The sequence below is a fragment of the Colossoma macropomum genome, unplaced genomic scaffold (assembly GCF_904425465.1).
Source record: "Colossoma macropomum unplaced genomic scaffold, Colossoma_macropomum, whole genome shotgun sequence".
NCBI lineage: Eukaryota > Metazoa > Chordata > Actinopteri > Characiformes > Serrasalmidae > Colossoma > Colossoma macropomum.
The window spans coordinates 40,013,755-40,038,758 of NW_023494787.1; the positions used below are offsets into that span (position 1 = coordinate 40,013,755).

General features: G+C 38.4%; 1 protein-coding gene across 2 annotated transcripts; it reads left to right on the forward strand.

Annotated features, from left to right (window-relative positions):
* The first annotated feature begins 1,189 nt into the window (after positions 1–1,189).
* LOC118806055 (sodium/hydrogen exchanger 3-like) lies at positions 1,190–19,549 on the forward strand. Of its 2 annotated transcripts, none has more exons than XM_036567333.1 (16): positions 1,190–1,664; positions 10,429–10,731; positions 10,830–10,990; positions 11,837–11,915; positions 12,275–12,452; positions 12,854–13,074; positions 13,832–14,034; positions 14,380–14,469; positions 14,581–14,651; positions 14,765–14,894; positions 15,030–15,184; positions 16,368–16,485; positions 16,624–16,797; positions 16,901–16,955; positions 17,063–17,158; positions 18,302–19,549. In XM_036567333.1, the coding sequence occupies exons 1-16, from the start codon at positions 1,418–1,420 to the stop codon at positions 18,568–18,570; spliced, it is 2,550 nt and encodes an 849-aa protein (XP_036423226.1). In that variant the 5' UTR covers positions 1,190–1,417; the 3' UTR covers positions 18,571–19,549. The 2 variants fall into 2 exon arrangements, with proteins under 2 accessions (XP_036423226.1, XP_036423224.1); XM_036567331.1 differs by lacking the exon at positions 1,190–1,664 and adding an exon at positions 8,429–8,934.
* The last annotated feature ends 5,455 nt before the right edge of the window (positions 19,550–25,004 follow it).

The window sequence follows — 25,004 nt, forward strand, 5'->3', positions numbered from 1 at the left end:
GACCTTCTTTTAAACTGTAATAGCTGATTTTACCCTCTCCAGCGAAAGTAAAGACCAGTTGGAACTTCTTTTCCTTCCTCTTCTTTTTCTTCTTAACCTTCCTCTTCTTTTTAATTCTTCATGTCTTTTTTTCCTTTCCCCCTCCTCCTCTTCTGCTTCTTCTTATTCTTCCTTTACCTTCCTTGTGTCATTTTCTTTCTTTCTTCTTTCTCCTTCTCCTTTTCTTTTTCTTCTTCCTCCTCTTATTTTTCTTCTTCTTCTCCTCCTCTTCTTCTTCCTCCTCCTCCTCTTCTTCTACTTCTTTTCTTCTTCTTCTTCTTCCTTCTCTTCTTCTGCTCTTTTTATTCATTTTCTTCTTCTAATTCTTCTTATTCTTTTTGTTCCTTTTCCTCTTATTTTTTCTTTTTCTTCTTTCTCTTCTTTCTTTGCTTCCTCTTCTTATTTTTAAACACTTCAGACATATTTTATTCTCTTAACAGTAATTGCCAAAATCCTGAATAATTAATTAGTTTATCCAAATGGCATAAATCTCATATGATTTTAATTTGTAATCATTTCTCAAATGACATGCAGTTATGATATTCAATAGTACAGTTATGGAATAAGTATAATGTTTTGAGTACCACTGCTTAATACATAACTATTATCCTTCTCTTTTGGATGTAAAACAAAATGACAGACCTCAGTTAGTGGTGTAACCAATCACAAAGCAGAATAGATGCTGTCAACAAAGTAGCATAAAGAAATTAAATGCAAAAAAAGGAATTAGTTAAATAATGAATAAATGAGTAGAAATAGTAAACAAGAAAACTACTTCTGAATATACTTGAGTAGAAATAGCTCAATCATTTTGCATGGTTTTCCAAGTAGGTACAGAATAAAACACCTTAGCATGTAAATATGTACAGGCGTACAGGAGGGGTTAATGTCCTGATGATGTCCAGTCCACCAAACACAGGACCATCTAAAAGGCATGATCTTACAGCACAGAGACCAATTTGAGCTTTACACCCGGATGTTATGAAGTGAATGTAGTGGCCATAAGTTAATGCTTGTGTTGCTGCACCTGTAATGCTACAGGTGAGAGTAAAGGGGGTGGACCCTCAGCCTAATCTTCACCTGAGCTTCTATTGGGCAAGGGGAGGAGCAATGGCTAAAGGAGGGATGGCCACAGGTGGTATATACATGTCAGAATCTGATAGAAACATTGACTGAGAGTGATTGTTGAAGGAAAGTGGCTATAAGTAAGTAAAAATGGTCCAGTGAGGGAAAATAGCCTGGGTTTGAGTGGGTTAAGACTTACAAGGTCAGACAGGACAAGCCTATGCTAGTAGTTACAGGTGGCAAGTGACAGAAAGTAAAGGACGTAGGGTAAAAGAGACCAAGAAGTTAACTTCGTTAGCAAGACCTCTTCAACATGACACTTTTACCACGGCTCAGACTTGCCCTCACTGTACTGGTGGTCTTCAGTGCATTGTGCCAGGCCGATATATTACGGAGCAGCAGTGGGTCAAGCACGTCAGAAGGTAGCACATCAACCAATGTGACTACTAATTCTTCCACGACCATCACAACGCTACCCATCGTCACTTGGAAATGGCACCATGTGGAAACGCCATACTTGGTAGCCCTTTGGGTCCTGGTCTGCTGGCTTTGTAAACTATGTAAGTAATTATAGACTCCATGCCTTAGTTACTGAATGAAATTCTGTTTTGTCATTTGTAAAGTGATGTGGGGACGTATTTATAACATTCCTTCCACATGGGTAATTTTGCCTGGCCAAAGGTTCATTTATGTGTCAGGTAAATTGTAACTACACTCTTAAAAATTAGGGTTTTCAATGGTTCTTAGCTTGGAAAAACTTATAATGAGTATTAAACATTTATGTCACATTGAGGTTCTCTAAACTTTAAAGATGCACATCTCTATTTGCAAAAACATTGCTTTAAAGAAGCATCTATTGAAAGGTTCTTTAGGAACCAAAATCGGTTCTTCTGTGGGATCACTCTGAAGAACCCTTTTTGGCACCTTTATTTTGAAGAGTGTTGAGACTTTGACCCCTCACTAAGTGATAGTACATGAACTATTAGCATCACCAGATAATCCAGCCAAAAGCATTTCCAAAGGGCTGATGACAATGTTGTATTATAATCTGATGGAGATGTATCATGTAGATTGAGAATTAGATTAATGTGTACTCTTAAAAAAAAAGATTCTTAAAAGGCGTTTGCCTTGGAAATATGGTTCAATGAAAAGTTCATTGCTCCTTTATAAAGGTTCTACACACTCCTACATCTCATTTACAAACATGGTTCTTTAAAAAATCATCCACTGAAAGATTCTTCAGGGCAGTGTTACTCAATCTGGTCTTCAGGGCCCCCGAAATAATCCACTAGATAATCCTCACTGTGTTACTGCTTTAGAGAATCAAGTGGTTCTTCTGTGGCATCATTATAAATAATAGTACTTTATGTTTGAGTGTGTGTCAAAATGAACTAAATTATGTGTGAAATGCAGGTGAGTAATGATACACTGATGTGTAGCAGCATGATTTAATTGAATTGGTTGTCCTTTATGCACAATGAGACCTGATTAGGTGTGTCTGAGATGACAGTGGCACATTCACAATTTGCCCACAGTCAAAAGCCCGTTCCAGAAAAAAAATCTACAGATGTCGTATGTAAAAGTGTCTTGTAAGGGCACGTAAGCTATTATTATACAGATAACACAGTTTTAGCTGTAACAGCCCTTGTCAACTTGAAACCTGGCCTTTATTTGATACATAGAAATGCACCAAATGTGGATCAGTTACACCACTGGTAGTTTTCCAGTAACTTACCTGTTTTGCATTATAATAGAATCAGATTTCAAGAGCTTTAGGAACTTGCCTTGCAGGTCAGAGCAAATGATGCATGTGTTTGTTTGTGAAGCCTTGTATCAAAGGAGGAAAGTTAAACTCTAAATGCTCAATGTGTAGGAAGATCATCATCAGTACTTAGCATGCTACCTTCAAGTGGTCAGATTTGTTTGTTTTTACCAGCACACGTTATACAGTAGGCATTACAGCTCAAGAGCAATTGTTATGGCTACTTCTGCCACCTAGAGGTCACCTTAATGTAGTGCAACACTCTTCAAAATAAAGTCAATTCCATCCCATTCTTCTTAGGAACCCAAAAGCCATCTATGAAGACCACCATATGCTCTTAAAAATAAAGGCTTCTAATTGGATTTTGACCTTTTATGATTTTGACCTTTTTATTGTTCCTAGATGGTTCCTAAATGATTCTTTAATTGGTCTAGAACCTTCAGATTATGTGAAGGCTCTTTAAATCTTTTTTCCACACTCATGTATCTCTTTAGAACCATCAAGGTTCTAAGGGGAACCAAAAGTGATGCAAATAACCCTTTTTGGCACCTTTATTTTTAAGTGTGAATGTGAAAAATATGTGCCTCAGCTCAATGCATATTTTATTTTCTTTATTGTCTCATTTTTACTTCTGTTAGATTTCGATAGAATTTAGAAAGGACTGATAAAGTTCTTTCGAGGAGCCTACTGCTGCGAGTCATGACTACTGATACATGAACATGTTATTTCATGACAGTTTCAACTTAAAAATACCCTTAAAAATAAAGATGCCAATTTTTTTTAGATATGCCATATAAGAACCACTTTAAACCACTTTTATCAGTGGATGATTGTTTAAAGAACACTGAGACAAACAAGTGTGTGGAACCTTTTTAAAGTTTAATGAACATCCACATAATGGAGAGTTCAGATCGAGCACACCTCTCTCTAATACTCAGAAGATCCTGAAGGCCTTCATTACTTGAAGAGATTTGGGTTGGAGCTATGATGACCGAGGTGAAGGCCAAAGTCAAAATCTGGTCATGTCATTTGTAAGTCAGAGGTTTTGTGACTGGCAGACTAAATGAACTGTGACTGAAATGTTTACACTGATAACAAGCTCTTGTGATTCTGACACTCATGCAGGTTATAGCCACAGAGTTAAAGGAAAGCTAGCATGGCTGACAATGGAAAATGTATTAGCCATCCATTAGCATAACACCAGTTACATATTGCTAATTTGTGTCTATTTGCGTTCATCCATTACTTGCAACATTAACATTTTTGGATTGAACTATTCCTTTAAGGCAGTACCTGCCCACATTCTCTTCTAACAGTGCCCCACAGGCACATTTAAACACCCTGTGTTGCTCATTGAACACGTCTGAAAACATCACCCAAGTACATAGTGAGTTAATGCGTGACATTTTTATAAACTTCTGCCTTTTATTTATTTCTCTTGTTATGGCTACTCCCACTGCCCGGAACAGTGCCCACTATGGAAATGCCCCGGGTTAATAATGCATGGCTTTAAATAGCTAATGACTTGCTCGCGTAATTTTCCTGTCCTTGAAAGCGCGAGGCACTGCATGAAGTTGACTTTAGTTTGGTGACTTCAGTTACAGCTATTTTGTAGCTTTTGCTGGCAGGTTGTGGACACACATGGAATACACTGTGACCTGAAAGCATACAGAAAGAAAATGATTGTCCCTACCTTGTTGTTAAGGTCATTGAAGGAAACAGCTGAACAACTTCTTCAACAGAAAGTCAAAGTTTTTATTTACCATATGTACAGTATGCCAAGAACATCTGTATATTAAAATGCTTGTGGTAAGGCTCAGGCAATTCCACTCTGTCTATGGCTGTACAACACAATATAAACACAGAGAAAAAGACAATATACAGTGACCTATACATACAGAAATGTACTAAGCAAGGACGTGAAGTGTCATTGATGCGAAGCAACCATGTAGTACCCCAAAAGTCCTAGAAAGCATGCACTTCTTGTGTGTTCATATTGCTCAGTGGGCTCAGTCATTTCAATTAACACAAGATTGTTTTCCCTCTAGTTACTAGAGTACCAGTAGCCCCCCCTTGTGCACAATCTTATTTAATGTGAGTGAGTGAGTGAGAATGTAAGTGCGTTACAAGCCAGGTCAATGAGGTGCTTTGCATCTAAAAATACTAGACATTTGGATAAGAATATGTGCAGTTTCAGTGTGAATATTATGTAGTACGACTAAATATGCATTATGTAGGGACAAGTGTGTAGGACTGGAGTAATGTAGCTGTTGTAGGGCAAGGAGAGAAGACTACAACCAAACAGATGAATTGGTGTAACAATTATTACAATTATTATCAGAATTAAATGATTAGGATTAAAAATAAATGTACATAAATAAGTATCCACATGTGCAGTGACAATGGACCTTATTTATCAAAGTTTCATTGAAACAAGCACAGATTTAACCATCCTGAATGCTGTACCAACTCTTTGCGTTTGAGCTGCTCTGGGATGTCAAAACAGGTGGCGATTTGGACGCAATTAATCAATCAGCTTCAGCGCTTGAAAGTCAGTGTCCATGCACAACTACCTTATTTACTTTTCATTTACAAGGGACACACCCAAATTTGCCCTCATATACATAAGATTTACATAAGACACACCCTATTTCATGCAGATGTTTTGATAGTGAGCCAATAAAACAAAAGTATTCAGCAAGCTTATGAGCCAATGATTGTTTTTTATAGGCAGAGTTTGGGGTCAAGCACCAAGTGAACTGCCCCCCACTGGCCCAAGATTGAAGATCTTTAAAATTACAACAAATTAAAAGAATACAATGTAAAATGAACAAAATGTTGTGAACTTTTTCTTTTTCAGATAAAGTAATGTGATTTTGATTGTGTAGTTTGATCATTTTCACTTATTTGGCAAAGACGAAGAAGATAAATTTGTGTGCATTCATTTTACTCTCAGATTTGATCGTACGCAAGTTGACGAGTAAGGGCCGATGTATCTATAGCAACCATAAAATGCCAGGTGAACTAGTAAACTAGGTAAAAAGATCGTCCATAAAAACATTAAAATGTATCACCCTTAAACCTCCCACCCATGCATTCCGGAAAGCTAACTAGCGGACGTTGTGAAAGGGGCACATCAATCATTAAAATGAAGCGTCGGCAGAGGGACAGAGTTAACCTTTCAGTGAAGGTTTGTTCATTTCACCTCAGTCTTGTTCAAGGTCTTCCATGACACTGGAGATGCAGGCTTTTAGACTCTGTACATACAGTGGCCTCAAAAAAGCATTTGGACATTTGCACCTACTTAAATACTGTATGTTACAAAGCAAAATTTCAAACAAGTGCTATTCATTTTATGCAGTCCATTCTGTCGTTTTCTTTTCTCCCAAGGTTTCTTTCAAAAAGTGGCCGATGAGTTTCAGATCATTATTGTTTGAGCATATTGTTTCTTTGCAGATGGTCCAAAATGACTTTGAAAACGTCCTGAGGCTACTGTACAATATTTATAGAGTATAAAATGAAACAGCAGCATACAATGGCTCTAGTTGTAAAGACAAGGACAGGCATCTTGGTGGCTGCTTTTTTCTACAAAACAAACCCTGTCACATTTGATAAGAAGGACACTTGAAGCAGGCAAGGAATCCAGTCAGAACAATGGCACCAAAAAAAACCCCTGGCATGCTACAAATGCCAACTTCAATCAATGTATCAGTCTCTTAGCACAGTTTGAACCTAAAAATACCTTCAGACGTTAGTTATGAGAAAAATGAGATGAATCCAGTCATAAATGGATCACTCTGGAATTCCCATCTCTGGATTTATGGCAAAAGTAACAATAATTAGACGACCAAAATATGAATCCTCTACACTTTAGAACAGTGGTTCCCAATATACATCTGATCCAACTAATCAGCACATAGAAAACCTTTCTGAGCTGAGGCAGGTGTGTAAGAGCTGGGAAAACACTAAAATGTGAATGATGGGTTTTTCAGGGCTAGGGTTGAGAACCTATGCTTTATAGGACACTATACCATGCAATAAATTCTTTAACACACTTTCGCTCCTGTAACTCACTCAAATACAGCTTTTGAATAGTGAGTTTCAGTGAAGGCTGGAAAGTTATGTCCAGCTACTGTCATAGTGAATTTGTTTATCACCTAAGTACATCGAGTTTTAAGTATCATTTACAAGGAAAACTCACAGCTGATGACAATATCAGTAATATCAATAACATTAGCACTGGAGAACTGCTAATAGATCAACAAGCAGCAAACAAACAAAAGCAACTGCAAAGTGGAAAGCTCCAGTTCCCCTCGAAACAAGAAGTGACACAGCGAAATGACAACGAGAGGCTACAATCGTAGAGGATTTGGAACATGCAGCCACTGTTGATCTCAGTGGTGTTTGTATACTCATATAGCTGTAACAAAATGCTCTGCTTTTATAATGCAAAGAATCATTTTAGGTTTAAATTTGAAATAATAAGACGGAGGCAATTAATTGCAATTAACCACACAAAATAATGTGACTAGTTGCGATTAATTGATATAAATTGTCCTCAAAATTATTGAATGACCATCGTAGTTAACTTTCACTAAATGCCATAATTTATGTTGTTTCTTGGGGCGCTTGCTGGCCTGGAAGTTAGATTTGTAAATTTGTAAAAATGGTGAAGACACTGATATGTGCCTCATCATACATGGCATTAGTCCAGAGAGGAAGATCAAATAAGCTTATAAAAAAAAAATTAAATTAAGCTTATATTTTTACTATCAGTTACTTATTTATTCCAATGTGTAGCACATTCATGTAGTCCGAGCAATAGTAGTATTACTCTTAATTTAAAAAAGAAAGTTAATGGAAAAACAATGTTAGGCTGAAGAAATAGCAAATGCTAAAGCTCCTATTTAAAAGAAGTAGCACTAGCCAAATGCAAGGGATTGGACCAAGCTTGGTAACATTGCTAACAACAAATGAAAGCTTGCAGCCACCAGTGGCTGTTAACTGTTATTTATTTCAAGGCAGTACTTAAAAGTATTGTATTGTAATGTTTTTTTTATAGTGCTCCTCAGGCAATTTACACATTTTAATAGCCCGGTGCTCCATAATGAGTTAATGCTTGACATGTATATCACCACAAATGGCTTCAGTCTACTCTCAAGAAGGTGAGGATTATTAAGCTAGCTCATTCATATGCTATTATGAAGCTAATATTTTGAACATAATGCCAGATCATAGTTGTAAAAGCCCAGTTACTTTTTACAATAGCATCAACAAAATACAATTATGCCATTTAATAAAAATACAGGAGCTAGACTGATTTAATATACAGTGGCAAAAACAAAAAGTAATATTTAGCATAAATACACTTTCACTAGCAAAACATAGTAATCCCATTCAACATTAGTTATTCTTTACTAGGTACTCAGTTACTTGAAATCTCATTTTACTAAACTTGACACACTACATGTGCCAAGAGGAGGTTCTTAGCCTCCTCCGCAACACTTAGAATTGCTTAAAAGGCTAAGTGCATTCTGCAGAACTCTACCCTTATCGCACTACTGCCCCCTCACTGACCAAGGACTGACCAGGGACCCAGGACAAAAGAAGGAGTCTGAGGGAGGGAGGTGAAAGAGACAGAGTGAATAACAGAGAGAAAGGAATAAAGCCTCAAACCAAGCCAGGACTGTTCAGAATAAGAGTGCCTAAGGGATCTTCTGCAACTTTGGACGAAAGGATACCTTCACAGGCTTGCATGGACTTTTATCACTTAGCTAGTGACTCTGCAGGTGTGGAGGTGGTAGAAATTAGTTGCTCAGAAGTTTACATCTTGATTCGTTTGACTGTCACAATGCCACACTCTACCTTTCTCACTTTACTGAAGGTGGTATTTCTGATATGTAGCGCATTGGCTGGAGGACAGAGTGAAGAGGAATCCCAAAGCCTGCACCATCATGCAAAGACAAACTTAACAGATGCTTTTATAGTGAGATTAAACTGGGATCATGTGGAGAATCCTTACCTGGTAGTACTGTGGATATTTGTGGCTGGAGTGGCAAAGATTTCTGGTATGTGGCTTTGAAATAAGCAAGTGTTCATAACTACTGTTTAAAGATTCAAATAGTATAAAAGTTTAAATAGAATCTTCAATGCATTTGCACATATACTAGGCCTGATAGAGAGAACATGTTATGGCTGAGGCACATTGTGTTACCAAGCAACTGAAACTGAAAAATCACAAGAGGAAAAGCAAAATGTTTATTGGGAAAACAGCTTAAAACAGTGGAATTGTGAACAAACATTATGTTACCTATTGCCAGATAACTGCCAATTGCCTGTACAAGAGCTCCGTAATGTCTGTGCATCATAATTATCCAAAGTAACTACTCTGAGAAATGAACTGTCAACTGTTACACTAGTTTGAAATTTGTTATCAAGTGACATTCTTAGGGGCGTTCCTTTTATGATCTTTCTGGCCATATCTGTCAGAAATTTGGAAAGAATTTTGAAAATGTCTCAAAAAATGGGATCTGGTTATACAACAGTGGTTATTTACTCTTTATTCAAAAGAGGCATTCACGCAACTGAAACCACTGTTTTAGAGGATGCCTGGTAGAACATGCTTCTGATGTCCAAGGCACGAAGACCACAATTCCATCCTGTTCCTCTTAGATTGACACCCAAGCATGTGCACAGACAGGCTGCAGAGGCCCTTTTGCTGTCAAATTGTACAAGTGCCCTCCTTGTCGCTGTGCATTAGAACTGTATAATTGTATTGTTTTCACAATGATAATTGTTTTGTGTTCAGGGTCAATTTTGTGAGGTAAAGCGCAGGAATAGAGCTGGGGGTCAGCTAGGATTCAGTCAACTCTGACCTGTCATAGATGCTCGAGTCACCACAGCAGTGGAAATTCCGCTGATAAAGAACCGATAATGTCTCCAAGAAAGCTTCACATGCCATATTGTACTTATTCTGAATAACAACCAAACATAACGTTGGCAGTAAGTTTTTGTTATTGCAAAAAAAAAAGGCACAGATTTATTGGGGAGTTAGTGAAGCTGTTAAATAAACCACCTGCTTAAAGATACTAACTCACATTTTCAGGCAGCCTAATAGGGTAGTGCATATGGTGCATTTGGGTGCTCATTGGAAGGTTGTAAATACCAGATGGTGAACAAGTTAATGTGACTAACACCATTCGGGTGCTCATTCAAAGTTGCACCCACCACATGGAAAAAGAAAGCATAGCAGTCCAGAGAAAACATGCCTTGTTTTTGCATCAGGTATATTTTTCATGTTCACTGGCAGCTTTAGTTTTTTTACCTCAAGAAAAAGGTGAAAGGTTGCATAAACTCCTGTATAATCTAGAATCCAGAGTTCCCACTTGTAAATATGACTTTGTCAGCCATTCCAATGCAATTTACAATGAGACCCAGCCTTATGTTGTTGAAAGTGCTAAGCACTTTCAACATGTCTCTATGTAGGAGTACATGAAGACACAAGAATGGAACAGTTGTAACAGTATCAATGTAAATGAATGTGCTTCTCAATCTCTTTGCAGTGGCCCAACTGAATGCCAGACTCAAGAGCTTCTTTCCTGAGAGTGGACTCCTCATAATCTCTGGTTTCATTCTGGGAGGGATTGTCTGGGGTGCAGACAAGGCACAGACTTTTAAACTTGAGCCAAGAAACTTCTTCTACTTCCTGCTGCCACAGATCATCCTGGACACTGGCTACTTCATGCCAAACAAGCTTTTCTTCAGCAACCTGGGTGCCATTCTCGTCCACGCTGTTATTGGGACGTGCTGGAATGCGGGCGCAGTGGGTGTGTCCCTCTGGGGCTGCTATTTAGGAGGAGCTATGGGTATGTCTGAGCAATGTTGATGACTAGCTGTTTATTCAACATAATGGAACTTTGAATGAATGACTTTGATAATTTGATCATTTCTGTCTGCCCATCAGGTGATCTGGACATTGGACTGTTGCAGTTCCTGCTGTTTGGCAGTCTGCTTGCAGCTGTAGACCCTGTGGCTGTGATTGCTGTGTTTGAGGAGGTGCATGTGAACGAGGTCCTCTTCATCTGGGTGTTTGGAGAGTCACTGCTCAATGACGGAGTCACAGTGGTTAGTCTCTTTTCTATTTGCTAAAGTTACCATACCTTAGTAGGTGATAGAGTAGTGCTGTAATCTACACTCACTGGCCACTTTATTTGAGAACACCCCTGTAGGTCTGCTTTGCTGGTGCACAGAAGAGACTGTAGCCCATCTGTTGAAGAATAATTTGTGTTAGTTATCCTACATTAACATCCAGTTTCTGACAACAGAACTGGATATGATGGGGTGCTGGACCACTCTCATCCTAGCAGTGACACTGGCATGTATAAAAGTCCTCAGCTGATGTACACTGTACCAGCACTAGAATGCCCCTGCCAAAACACTGTCACTGCTGTGTTCAGAGTGGTCCACCCTCCAAACAATATCTCATCAGGGTCCTGGGGTCAGAGGCTTATGTAAGCCCATTCCTGCTACAAAGAGATAGAGTAAATTCCTGCAATATTTCAAGTGTTTGACTTAATATCTCAAAAAATAATGATTTACTTTCTCAAAATATTGTCATAGTATCTCAAAATAATGACGTATTTTCTCAAAATATTGACTTACTTGCTTGAAATGTAATAAGTCATTTCAGATACTAAGCCAGTATTTTTAGTGTGTCATGATTTCAAGATACTGAGTCTTTTGAGTTCTAAATTCTAAGTCGATGAGTTATTACATTTCAAGAAAGTAAGTCATTATTTTGAGATATTTAGTCAATGGATGAGCTACAGTCAGTAATTGTGCACCTATGTAGTGGACCTATAAGGTAGGTGGACCTCATAATGAACAGTAAGAGCATTACTTTCAGCTCTTCAAAGAGAAGAACCCTCTTATCTCTTTCTTACATTGGCTCATTCTTACTTGCTCACACAGGTGCTGTACAATGTTTTTGATGCTTTTGTGTCTTTGGGAGGGTCAAAGATCAATGCAGGTGAAATCATCAAAGGCATAGGTATGGACTTTTGGATTACTTTTGGATCACTCTTTAAAAATCATAAAATCGTTAATAAGGTTTAAACCATATCAAATACAACCCTAGTATCCACCTTTCAGTGCCAAAACTGTTGTTATCATTGTGACTCAGTTGTTATCCAGTTATTGGGCACACTTAGTAAATTCAAATTTAAGGGACTGATTTATAAGGTCTTTATTTTTATAATCAGATTGCATAATCCAGATTACAGATAGTCTGTTTCTACCCAAGACTGTTGATAGTTGCAGGTATATGTGAATAAATAATATCACATTTACCTTTTTTCATCACACATTTCACATTTTTTCTGTTTCTTTTTGTCTGTTCTCTCCCTTCAGTCTCATTCTTTGTAGTGTCATTTGGAGGTTCATTGATTGGCGTTGCATTTGCCATCATCATTTCTCTGCTGACCAAGTATACAGGAAAAGTCCAAATCATTGAGGCTGGGTTCATCTTCGTTCTTGGCTATCTGTCTTACCTCACAGCTGAGATGCTCTCGCTTTCGGCCATCCTTTCGTAAGAACACATTCTTCTACACCTAAGATCAGCTGAAATTGTATGTTTTATGCCCTAAACTGCAGGTTTATATGGGTTCACACTCCAGTTCCTTACTCAAATAAATACATAATTTATAGAAGCCATTATTTTGCCATACTAAGTTAATATACTATTTTGAGATAGTAAGTCAATATTTTGAGAAAATGAGTTAGAATTTTCAGATACTAAGTCATTAAACAAGCAAACAGCCTGTGATTATTTAATGTGATGGCTGTGTATGAATTCAGTTGGAAATTGAAACGCTCTAGTATTTAATCCTTTTTTCCAAATTATTTTAACATATTATTGGAAATCTCTTAACAGCAAATGGACTTTGTGCAGATCCACGCATTTGACAGACTTTTTTTTCTCTGTTACAGAGTTACTTTCTGTGGCGTCTGCTGTCAAAAATATGTGAACGCCAACATGGATGAAAAGTCTGTCACTGCTGTGCGCTACGCTATGAAGGTGTTCGCCAATGGCTCAGAGACAATGATCTTTGTCTTCTTGGGTGTCACAGCCATTGATAACGTCATCTGGGTGTGGAACACTGGCTTCATCTGCCTCACAATACTATTCGCTATAGTCTACCGGTTCATGGGTGAGTGTGTGCTTGTGGGTGTGGCACAGAACAAGTTAAACTATAGCAAAATGTACATTTTTTTCAATACCTTTGGTACTGAGGGGTGGTCAATTTGATGGTATGTTATCGATATTGTGATACATCACAGTACACTTTTCTGAGTGTATTGTGGACAGCACTGAACAACTGCATGCATCATAAAAAAGACCAGTTTATAGAGAGCCTGTATAACTAACCCTTCAGTATAAGGGGATTTCATAAGGCCCTTAAATGAAGTCAATAACAGTTAATTCACTAGTTCATTTGTACTTTATTTAGCAGTAACTAAAGTTACTACTTTCCCAGAGTAACCCTCTTATGCCTAACCCCTACCTGAGCTTTGGGTCTATATGGATTGTGCTTATTAATGAAATACCTAGTTAATTGCATGAAACACCTAGTTAGTGAAGTACTTGTTTCTTCTGATTCTTATCAATACCTCATAGTAATTCATCAGTTAGTTATTGTTATTAGTTATTAGTCATGTTAGTTATTGCTTTATAAAGTATAAAGAATGCTTATACTTTTCCATAGCTTTTTTAAATGGTACACTATTTTGTTGTTTCACTGCTACATTTAGTCTCGTCCATAAACAATAGATACATATACATATTATGATATGTTACTGTGATATTATGATATTTACTGTGAAAATGCCTGTTATATGTTTATATCACTCACCCATAGTTCATAGCATTTGTCTCATTGTGGCGTGTGGTTGTATGTTGATTCCCAGGTGTTTTTGCCTTGACCTGGATGCTAAACCGCTACAGACTGGTTCCCATAGAGGTCATCGATCAGCTAGTCATGAGCTATGGTGGTCTGCGAGGGGCAGTAGCGTATGGTTTGGCAGCTTCATTGGACGAAACCAGGATCAAAGAGAAGAACCTGATCATCAGCACAACACTCATTGTGGTGTACTTCACTGTCGTTATTCAGGTACTACTTTCTCATTGACTATATTCAGGACTCACATCAATAGATCTGGTAAAATGTCTTCTGGAGTTCTAATCAACAGGAGCTGATTTCATCAAATTGACAATAAAAGATGACTAGACTGTGAAGTATATGCTGATTTATATGTTTGCTTGCTCAAAATGGTAAAAGTAATACAATGAATAAAATCTAATAAAATTGTAATTAGTGTATGAATTTTCATAGTTATATCATGTCAAAATAAATGTACCAACAGCACTGAGAAATCAGATTAAAGGCGAAGAGCAGATTAAAAGGCAGGTGCAGTTCATTTTTTGGCTCAGCTTTAACATCACCATTTTCCCCCAGGGTCTCACTATGAAGCCCCTTGTCAAATGGCTCAAAGTTAAGAGGGTTGAACCATCTGAGCTGAAACTTATTGCGAAAGTGAACAACAGGGTAAATACCCACCCACACTTCTTGCATCAATTAAGTTTTCTAAAAGAGACAAAGAGAGTCATCTAGATGTAGCAACATTCTTGAATTTGATTGCATACTTTTGTGGCACAGGCATGTGAACACATTCTGGCGGCAATGGAAGACATTGCTGGACGCATAGGAGATAACTGGTGGACCAGAGGGTGAGCACTGGAGATGGAATAATTGGATTTTAGCTTGCAGACACCATTGTTATGTGTTTGGACTTTTTAAAAAGTCTATATCTCCTGACATGATCTTTGTTCTACTTCTTCAGCTGGAAGCGGTTTGAGGACACCTACATCACCTGGTTTTTGATGAAGCCAGAGGCCAGAAAGAACAGAGATTACCTTTTCAGCATCTTCCACAAACTTAACATGGAGGACGCCGTTAATTATGTTGCCGAGGTGAATATTTTATATGACTGGTGGATCTGATAAAATGGGAAAAAAGTAAAGATGCAAGGTAGTGGTGCCTAATAAAGTGGCCAGTGAGTGAATATAAACCTTTAAAAACTTTCTTATCTACTGCTTTGAAATTAGGGGGAAAAACGTGGGTCTCTGGCCTTCCTGCGCAATGGTGAGCGTACTAACGTGGATTTTGAGAAGAAGTTTGGTTTGGAGTTTTCTGGAGTCATGCCTGACATCACCTCTGAGCTAGACTTTGGCATCGACAACGTACCAATGACCTCCATTAGGTAAGGGTGATTGACCACATCACATATCTGCTGTCTGAAGAAAACCTCGCATGCCCATTTATGTTGTTTTTCAGTTTTTGACATATTCTGAAAATGCCTGTTGCTCTTCACATTGTGTGTGAATTTCATGATGAATGGACCAAAAGAAACAGCCTAAAATGACTCGAAAAAAGTCTGGTTCCATTGACTTACATTAAAAGTAAAGTAGGTTTTTTCCTTGTACTGTAAAGTTAGCATGTTGGAGATACAAGGTTTTTTTCCGACAACAGCGATATGTGTGATACATCACTCAGCACACAAAAAGGTAGAACTAAAGTACACAACAAAGGTGGAAAATGTAGAAAAGGGTCTTTGGAGCAGTGCCATAGAAGAACCGCTCCTGGTTTCCTAAATAACCTTTCAAAAATAGATTTCAAAGAATCATTTTTGTAACTTAGATGTGTGTGAACAGCCTTTTTAATGTTCACCATATGTACACATTCTATATTCATTAAGTAGAACCATACATCTAAGCCACTTAAGAACCTTTATTTTTAAGAGTTTCAGTGGGTGGTTATTTAATGTAAACGAAGTATGTGAGTATGAAGAACCTTTTTGAAGGTATAGGTTTAAATTGGTGTATAACCTTTATATTATGTGAGTGTTCTTTAAAAGGTTCTTTATACTCACAAATCTTTGTTTTAAACATGGCTCTTATGAGGAACCAAAAGTGGTTCTTCTGTGGCGTCAGTCAAAGAACCTTTTGAGACACTATTTTCAGGAGTGCAATTCAAGATTTAGGACATTTATAACCTCCATGTAATGTAAGGATTCTATACCAGTTTAAGAGCCTACATTTAAGCCAAGATCCATTTAGGGACATTTATTTTTAAGAGTGCATTTTAAGAGTGATATGACATTCATTGGAAAATCCAGTATTTCTGACATTGCTCTTAAGGTCATGTCCTCAGACCGGGTCACTGCGCTAGAGAGTATAAATAGACACCGGTATGTTCTTTAGATACAGTCATGAGAGCGAGTTGAGGAGGAGTAAACACAGGCTGTTTATGAGAGACACACTATTCATTGATTGTTGTCATAAGGAGGTCAATCTGTCTGTTGTGACCTTGGAAGAAATAATTGTTTAACAATAACAAAATAAAAGGTTCATAGATAAACTGAAGTTTGTTCTCTGTTCATCCAGACGTGACAGCATTCCTTCGGTGTCTCTGAACATTCACGAGCAAGACATGAAAGACATGAATGAGGACTTCAATGCTCACCACCTACTGCAGCAGCATCTGTACCGGAGCAGGAAAAATGTATGTATAGTATTCAAAGAACGCTTTCATTTTTAAGTAAATAAGGCATCATCTTTCTTCCATAAGCAGTGTCATGGGCAACTAATAACTACTCCCTGCATCCAGAATACAATAATAAGCCAGTGTATTTATTTTCAGCACCGTCACAAGTACAGCCGCACTGACTTCAAAATCAACCAGAGTGAGGACGAAGTGCAGGAGATCTTCCAGAGGACCATGAGGACCCGCCTTGAGTCCTTCAAATCTGCAAAGATGGGTGTCACTCCTGCCAAGAAAATCACAAAGCACCCAAAGAAAGAGCCAAGCCAGAAGGTGAGAGCTTTCAGAAGTGTAGAAACCGCAGTCCTTTGTTTTTTTAACTACATTCTAACAGATGTAAAAGCCTCCATTCTAACAACCTTGTATGTGTTTCCAGATGTCTAATGGGAAAAGTACAGATAACAGTAAAAGCTATCCATATGGAGATGAAGGTAAGATGTCTTATTAGCTTCTGTACATCTGTTGATGTGTTTGGAGTTTTAAGTCTGCTTTAGAGTCACATTTTTCTTTCCTGATTCTCTGTGAATTTGTCTTGTAGATTTTGAGTTTTCGGAAGCAGACAGTGCCTACAGTGGTGATGGCGCAGCTGCAGGGGGCAGTTTTCCTATGAGAGCTCCTCCATACACAGTGGGAGGTGAGCATTCACGTTTGAAATGTAAAGGCACAAAATATCCTTAATTGTAGTTTATCCTGCTCCAGCGCTCTGTGCCACTTTTCTAGAGTGAAAGAAAGGTTCACAATGTTCTACTATTGCATACTCTGAAACAATTAGGCCTCCACTATTACAACAACGGTATTACCAAATCAATCCCTGCTGCGTGTGTTTAATAAAATATTGTACATTTAAAGAAAGCGTGTTACTTTCTTAATTTTCTGTGAATATGGAAATAAGTAAGCTACACAGCTAGCTGAAGTGTAAGACAATCAGGTAACTCAGTGTTATTTTTAAGAAAATAGTTACTCATTTGGCCTGAAATATAAATGAGAAGATAAATGAGAAGAGTGTAATGATAAGGAAGCACAGGCAGGGGAAGATCCATGGTCAAATTGAGTCAAATCTGCCTGCCGGAAAAGCCAGCTGAATAGAAAAGGACGGAGTGCGAAAAGGAATTCGCTCCCATTTGTGCTAAATTTCACTACAAGCACCAGTGAGTTCATTTAGATGAACTTTAACCAACTTAAACAAGAGAGCAAACTGTGTTATCTTCTTTGTGAAAAACACTAAATGGATGAACTGCTCTTCGGTCAACATAATGTTGCTTTTCACCCACAGTCGCAATAAAAAAACGCTTCTGTTATCTGTTCACCAAATTATACATTTGTTCCCTCCAAAACCACATCATGACCCCCCCATATTCCTGATTTTTGGTCCACCCAGCAAAGAAAATAATGAGGCGACATTACAACCCCAAAATTTTGGCTGGCTTTTTGGTAGCTAAGCTACTTAGAAATAGCGCCAATTTATTCCACCAAACTTAGATAAAAACAAGCGCATGCATACAAGCAGCTGTGGAAAGATGGAGCTGTGGAGAGATAAATAACGGTATAAACTGCATTTTATTATAAGGTGTTCTCACTGAAACAGCTGTAAATGTTTTCAGATATGTCTTCTGTGAAAAATCTAGTTCATGTTTGCTGTTCGATGTACTGTTTCTAATCTCTGTTGTGGATAAAAAGCTATGAGTAAAAGTTAAGTCGCTATCATCTATTTCAGGATAGGAAAATGTGTTAGCTTGACCCCATTATTAATGGAATTTTATGCTTCTCCTTATCATAGCTGGCATTGAGAACCCAGCGTTCATGCCGGAGATGGACACCCCTCCTCCTCCTTGGCTAACGGAAGTTGAGACTGACACAAGCGTAGCGCCTTCTCAGAGAGCACAGCGCCAGCTACCCTGCAGCCCCACCAATCTGCGGCGCCTCACGCCTCTGAGGATCAGTAACCGCTCCACTGACTCCTTTGTGATGGCTGATGTTCCTGCTGCTCAGGATTCACCTGAGGAACCCCCCGAAGACAGGTCTCAGGGGGACGGTACCCACATGTAGACTTGATGTTATGTAACATCAACTTTCCAAAATGTTTGATCAGGTTTGCTGTATTTGACTCTTCGTTGTTGTCTGCAGGCCTGAGTTAGCCTTTGTTAGGTTTCCTCAGCTCCACCTGGTGGAGACATTTATGATAGCACTTTACCGCACTGACAGCAGGCCAGAACAACAACCCCAGAGTCGGCTTACTTTTATTTGTGTGCATTTTGATGTACTTCCATACCTTTTCTTTGGACCGTGGATAGTTACAAAAACAGTCCTGCAAAAATGCAGCTGTTGCATTTTTATGTGGGAAATGTTATTTTGGGTGTTACAATGTGCTTCCAAGGCATCTGTGCCAGAATCAGCCGTGCAATTTATTTCCCTGTAGTTATAGTTATAGACGTCTGATGGTCAGTTAGGTGATGATGATACTGAATATAAGAGAAGTTGTTTCACAGTGAAGTATTTGGCCTTCGGTGTAAAAACAAATCTGTAACAGCACTTTGACTTGACTAGAATTAGTATGTATTTGATATTTGTATAGTTTAGGCTTCAGCTCTGAAACCTTTACTGATTCAGCTTCTCATCCTACACATGGTGACACTCTGCTATTCCTCAGCGAACAAGGTGGCTTAAAGGAATGAGCGAAAACAAATTTACACAGTTTTCATTTACTCCAGATGTTGTTGATCAGCCAAAACATGTTTGGGGACCAAATTTTGCTTCTTTAGTTTTGCATTGGAACTACAGTGCTAACGTTACTAACACTGTCCTAAGCTGCACAGTGAAGTTTTGTTCATTTTTGTAGTCTGCAGTAAGTCATGCTGTGTCCTAAACCAACTTGATAAGTCTTCATGAACATAACGAAGAAGTGGATGCAGTTTGAGTGGGTTAAGAGAAGCTTTTAGGATGGAAAAAATCTGGGTGACTATTAACGTCTAGGGTTTGTTAGCAACATTAGCCTCTTAGCAACAGTGTTAAACAAAAAAAAGCAAAAGGCTGATTGTCTACATCTGGGGTAAGTTAACAATTGTGTAAATTTGATTTTGCCAAATCCTTTGTAGCTGTTTGGTTGGTCAATGTTGACCTGTTTCTGAGTTGAAGTAAACTGTTTATTAGACCGTAGAGCCTAAAAAGTTAACTTTAAAGATGATAATGACGCTGGCTAATTGTGATTTTCTACATTTGGGTGATCATAACGTTTAGGTCATGCTTTGTTCAAATGTAAAAAAGATTTGTGAAAACAAACAGGGTGATCCTTTCCTTATGAGAAACTATGAAGTCTTAGTAATGTGTTGAATTTATTTTACGAACCATTGAAATCTGGTGTTAGAAATGAGTGAAAACACTGGTTCTTGTATATGTTTGTTGTATAGTAAATAAATTATTTATTCAAACAATTGAGTATTTATTTTCTGGGGTGGGAGTTTTGAAAAGCTGCACAGGACCAACACATCACATCTAATTCACAGACCACTCAAGTCGGGTCTAAGCTGGATTTCTCGATGACAAAAAAGAACGGGATTTTTTGAAAATCGCTGCTGTCGCACCTGATCCTTTTTGTTGTATACAGACATCTTTCAAATGTCACTGGATCCTCTGAGGTTATTAAGGAGTCAAAATATGAATTTTGCTATATGTGAGCGAACACAGCTGTGCACTGAATTGACTTCATAAGACACCCACACCAAAATACCCCAACAAACCAGCAAGCTTTGTCCAGTGTGGTAGTGGAGTTGCTTTGGCCAGAGTAGAGGACATAAGGAGTAGCTGCTGTATTATCAGTGTTGAAGTTTAATAGTAGACTTACTTTCATGCAACATAATTTCAATGTGCAGGTGTTTTATCTTACTATTAGCCTGGATGTAGCAATGTTCACTTTTTGACTCCTTAATGACCTCAGAATTCAGAGGATCCGGTGACATTAGGTGGAAAAATGTGGGACAAAATATATCGGCTTTAGAACCTTTCTGTAAATCACAGGGTGCAACAGTGGCAACTATCTAGAGAATTGTGAAGAGGCGGATTCAGAGGTTGATTTTTCTAAATTTCTGCATAATTAAATGGTTAAGATGTAAACGGTCATTCACGGTGGTTTGAACCAGACGTCTGTAGAGTTTAATGCCTCTACAAACTACATCACATTATTACATTAAGTGTAATACAATATGCTGTCTGATATTTGACATATTGGTTTATGATAATTTGTGGGAAAGTTTTAGTTTAAAATCTACCTTTAAAAAACCAATCAAGGTGAAGAGGCACATGCATAGCACTGTATGGCAAAATACACCCCAAAACATTTCAGATTTGGCTCTATTTTACTATCATCAACATTACATATAAAGGCTCAGAAGTCATGTGTTTTAGTAACTGGTTGTTTTGGATAGTAAATAAAATGACTAGATTTGTGTTGTAGACATGGCAAGCACTGGTTTTCATCACCACCACTAAATAAAGTCAACACATTTCTCTATAGAGAAATATTGCACATCAAAACAGTCCGAACAACTGACATCTGTTGACTTCTCAACAACTGAATTATGCAAAGATTCTGAAAAATCTCTGAAGAATCCAAAATTTAAAGCTGTATATATTTTCGTTTCAGTCTTGAACCCACATTCTTACTGAAAGACATTAAAAGCTGAGACAAAATTTTGCATACATATATATTTAATTAAAATATTGTCAATTAAATAGAACAATAAAACAAAAGGCTCAATGAAATACCAGAATCAGATAAATGTTAAGACAAAACAAAACAAAAAAATATATAGTTGTATTCCAAAAAACAGGACAGTTCCATTATCAGGCGATCAAAAGCATTATGCATTTTGCACTGTAACCAAAGGAAAATGGATTTATATGAAGGGTGCACCTCAGTGCAAGAGGTGCTGCTTTTTGGAGATTTTCATGGAATGCCTTCAGGATGAGAGGGGACTGACATGGCACTACAGAGCACTGACCCAAACCCTTAGCAGCTCTTGCTAACATCTGTGTATGCTGAATCCAGATTCGCACACACAGAAATCCTGAGCTAACCGTGACGACTGAAGTTCACTTAAAGCTATTTTTGATCATCTCAGCTTGGGGTCAGTTAAGTTAAACCCAAAGTTTCAGTCCATTAAACCACAAATGAAAACTAATGAGAGAAGCTGCGTAGCACCAGCTACAGTCTTTTCCCTTTCATGCAGGCCAGCGTACTCCAGCCCTCTCTTATGACGTGACAGAGTCTCTATAATGCTGAATAACTATTAGTTATTGCTGTTCAGTAAATGACTGAATAAGGAACTGCTGACAATCTGAATAATTTTGTGTGGCAAACTGAAATGGTGCAGACAAAGAGAGAGTAAAGGCGGTTAGGACTGGCTTTCTGAAGACGAGAGCCTAAAGAGTCAGCATCCAAACAGTTGCTTTTGCCATGCCAAGTGCCCTGAACTCGACCGCAGACACTCCTGAAAAATTTGGTCCTGACACAATGTAACTGGCAAACTGAGTATATTGACGTGTTCTTGGCAAACAAAGAAGTACAATTACACACACTTTGAACACATACACACATTATACAGTATATCATGTATCAATATATACTCATCTTCAATGTAGACAGAGGCTTGCTGTGCCCTTTGAACATTTCAAAAGTTTTTTTTTTTGTCCTTTATTTACTAGTTTGAGATCAGCACCATCAAGAAAGGCACATTCCACTCACTATTCACCTCGTAGGGTGAACCTTCACCTCCAACGTGGGGAATAAAAATGGGGGAAAAAACAGGTTAGACCATTTATATGGATAAAACTTTTCAATTTCTGTGAACAGCTTCAAGAACCATTTCAAAATGGACATTTAAAGGGCAGTGCTTTATCAGTTCTTATGCCCTAAAAAAAAACAGTAATAAAATAATTAGTATGGAGGTTGGAGGACTGAAGGATCATCCGCTCGTTAAACAACATTCGCCACTTAAAACAACTCCAATACCATAGGACAATGTGGTGAACATTAAGTTCTAAAAACAAGACAAAAACATAGAAGTCAACGGTCTATTGCATTTTTTAACCGATTGTTATTATTATTATTATTATTAGATACTCTCATTATTTAATATTAATGTTATATTATCATCTGGTATCTCTCATAGACTTTGTTAGCAAAAATAAGTGGTGTGCATTATACAGATCCATTCTTTAAATATACAAATATACTTCTGCTCTTAATTAAAAATGCTTTGAGCCAAGGCATCCATAGTCCAGCTTTTAGCAAAAGGTGGGGGGGAGGGGGAGGAGTGTGTTACGTCACAGTTTATGCTCCACCCTCACAATAATAACAGCTCCACCCCCCGCCTACCGGGCTCTAGCAACCGTTTCCGTGGCAACATGAGTAGATAGAATTTACTACAGAATGCTGTAATATATAAGGAACAAAAACAGGACTCTAATGGTCATACATGCATGGGTGCATGCCCTACTGATCCATCTCAACTATTTCAAGTACAATTAAATGCTGGTAGTGCCAAAGAAGTAACAGTTAGGCTTCAAATGTATGGAGACTTTGGGTGTTTTCACAGTGCTGCGCACCAAAGCCATCCAAAAGCAGCCAAATGTGTAGACTGCAGAGCTGCTTTACAGACCAACTTTTTCCCCCTTATTCAGACAGGGCCCTTTTACACTGCACAGTTTTCAACAGGGACTAGTTGAACAGACTGGTGGAACAAATGAGAATTTAAAGCACTGTATCAAATGTCTTATTCTAGAACACTGTGGAGTGAAATGTGTGGCGAGAACAAGTGTAATGTGAAAGAGCCCTCAAACTTTCGTGTAACTGCACAGATTGTTCACTTATCAATGTGCATAAGAGACCAGCTGTTCAAAAGCTCTGAACATGCGGAGCTAATTTGATTCAGAGGACTGAAAAAATATGTTTTCGCACTCATACTTCGCTCAGGAATTGAGCTTAAAGGGTTTTGAACATCTGGCCCTTTGAAACTGAATAATCATTCATTTGCAACATTGGACGAGCTAACTTGTTACAGCTGTCATTACACAATAACCCAAACTGCACCAAACATCTCTTTAAAGCTTAAGCTCCGCTTTTCGAAACACTCCGTTTAACTTCTGAACAGCACCTCCTCCTCCAAAACACTAAACAAAAGAAAAAAGCAAAACAACAAAAACATGGCGAGGGTTCACGGTTAGCTGTGGAACGTTGAGGGAATGGTGGTCTACATGTTCCAATTCCCAAAAATTACAGCACCGCACCTCTTAGCACCTTAGGTGTTCAGCCCGAGCTGAGACCGTACAACAGGTTAAAACAGTTAAGTGCAGTAATATCGTCATCATTCCTCACGCAGACGCTCGCTCGCGCTCTCTCTCGCACTCTCTCTCGCGCTCTCTCTCTCTATACACACACAGATCTCTTTGTGGTATCATTTGGATTAGCAGCTACAGTGAGGGGGTATTTCACAGACTAACTCGACTGTCCTCGCTTAAGTTATTGATCTTACTGAAGAAAAACCCTGGTTCGTGGCTTTGAGAAGAGAGAGGAAACAGTGGGCAAGTATAGCGCCGCACCAAAGGGGCAAGTGGAGGTCACACAGTTAACAAATACCACAACAGCCCTCGACCTGTAACTGGGAGCACCGTCCAGAGGGAACTCTCAGGGCTATCTCCATCTACCGAGGCACATTGGTTTGATCCAAGAACTTGATAACAAAACCTTCAGAAAGTCAGTTGTGGCTTCCAAAGCTCAGCAATAATCAGCATGTTGAACATAAAGTAAAGGAAATGTCAGTTTTCCTCACACCTTCTTGTTTACACTGTCCTCCAGGACCAAAAGGCCTACATGCTTCCTGAAGAGTAAATCGGTGGAATCGTACTTAAGAGTCCGACCAAAAACACGACCCAAGAGCTAGTGTCCACCCAATGGCATGATATAATTTGCATAATGCTAATTGGCGGCTGCTAGCTTTGATTAGCACTGTTAGCATTTTTGGCCCAACTATCCCAAGAAGGACTCGTAGATCAAGAAGTAGATCAAAGGGGCATTTTAAGCAAATGTATATTTGGAAAAGATTAGTGCACTTACTACTTTTCAGTATGGCAGTACATGCTTTTGCCCACTGTCAAGGTAAGAGAAAGAAGGAGAGCCAGAGAAAAGATGGAAAGAAAGAGAGGAAGAAAATGCCCTTTGATTCTAAAGTCAGTTCTAAAATGTGAAGGCAAATTCTCACGGGTGCAGAGCAGTCTTACCAAAGACGCTCGAAGGATCAACTTCACTTGGTCAAACTCTACACTAGTTCCATTGTTCACATGTTTTGAAGTCAATTCGGTGCCACTTCTAAAACACTGCTTTTCAACAAACTGCAGCACAAGGTTCAATGGCACGGATACTGAAACCTCTCCTGGATCTGCTTAGAAGGTGTCTCCAGGCACTTTGTCTCAAAATACACAACTCACTT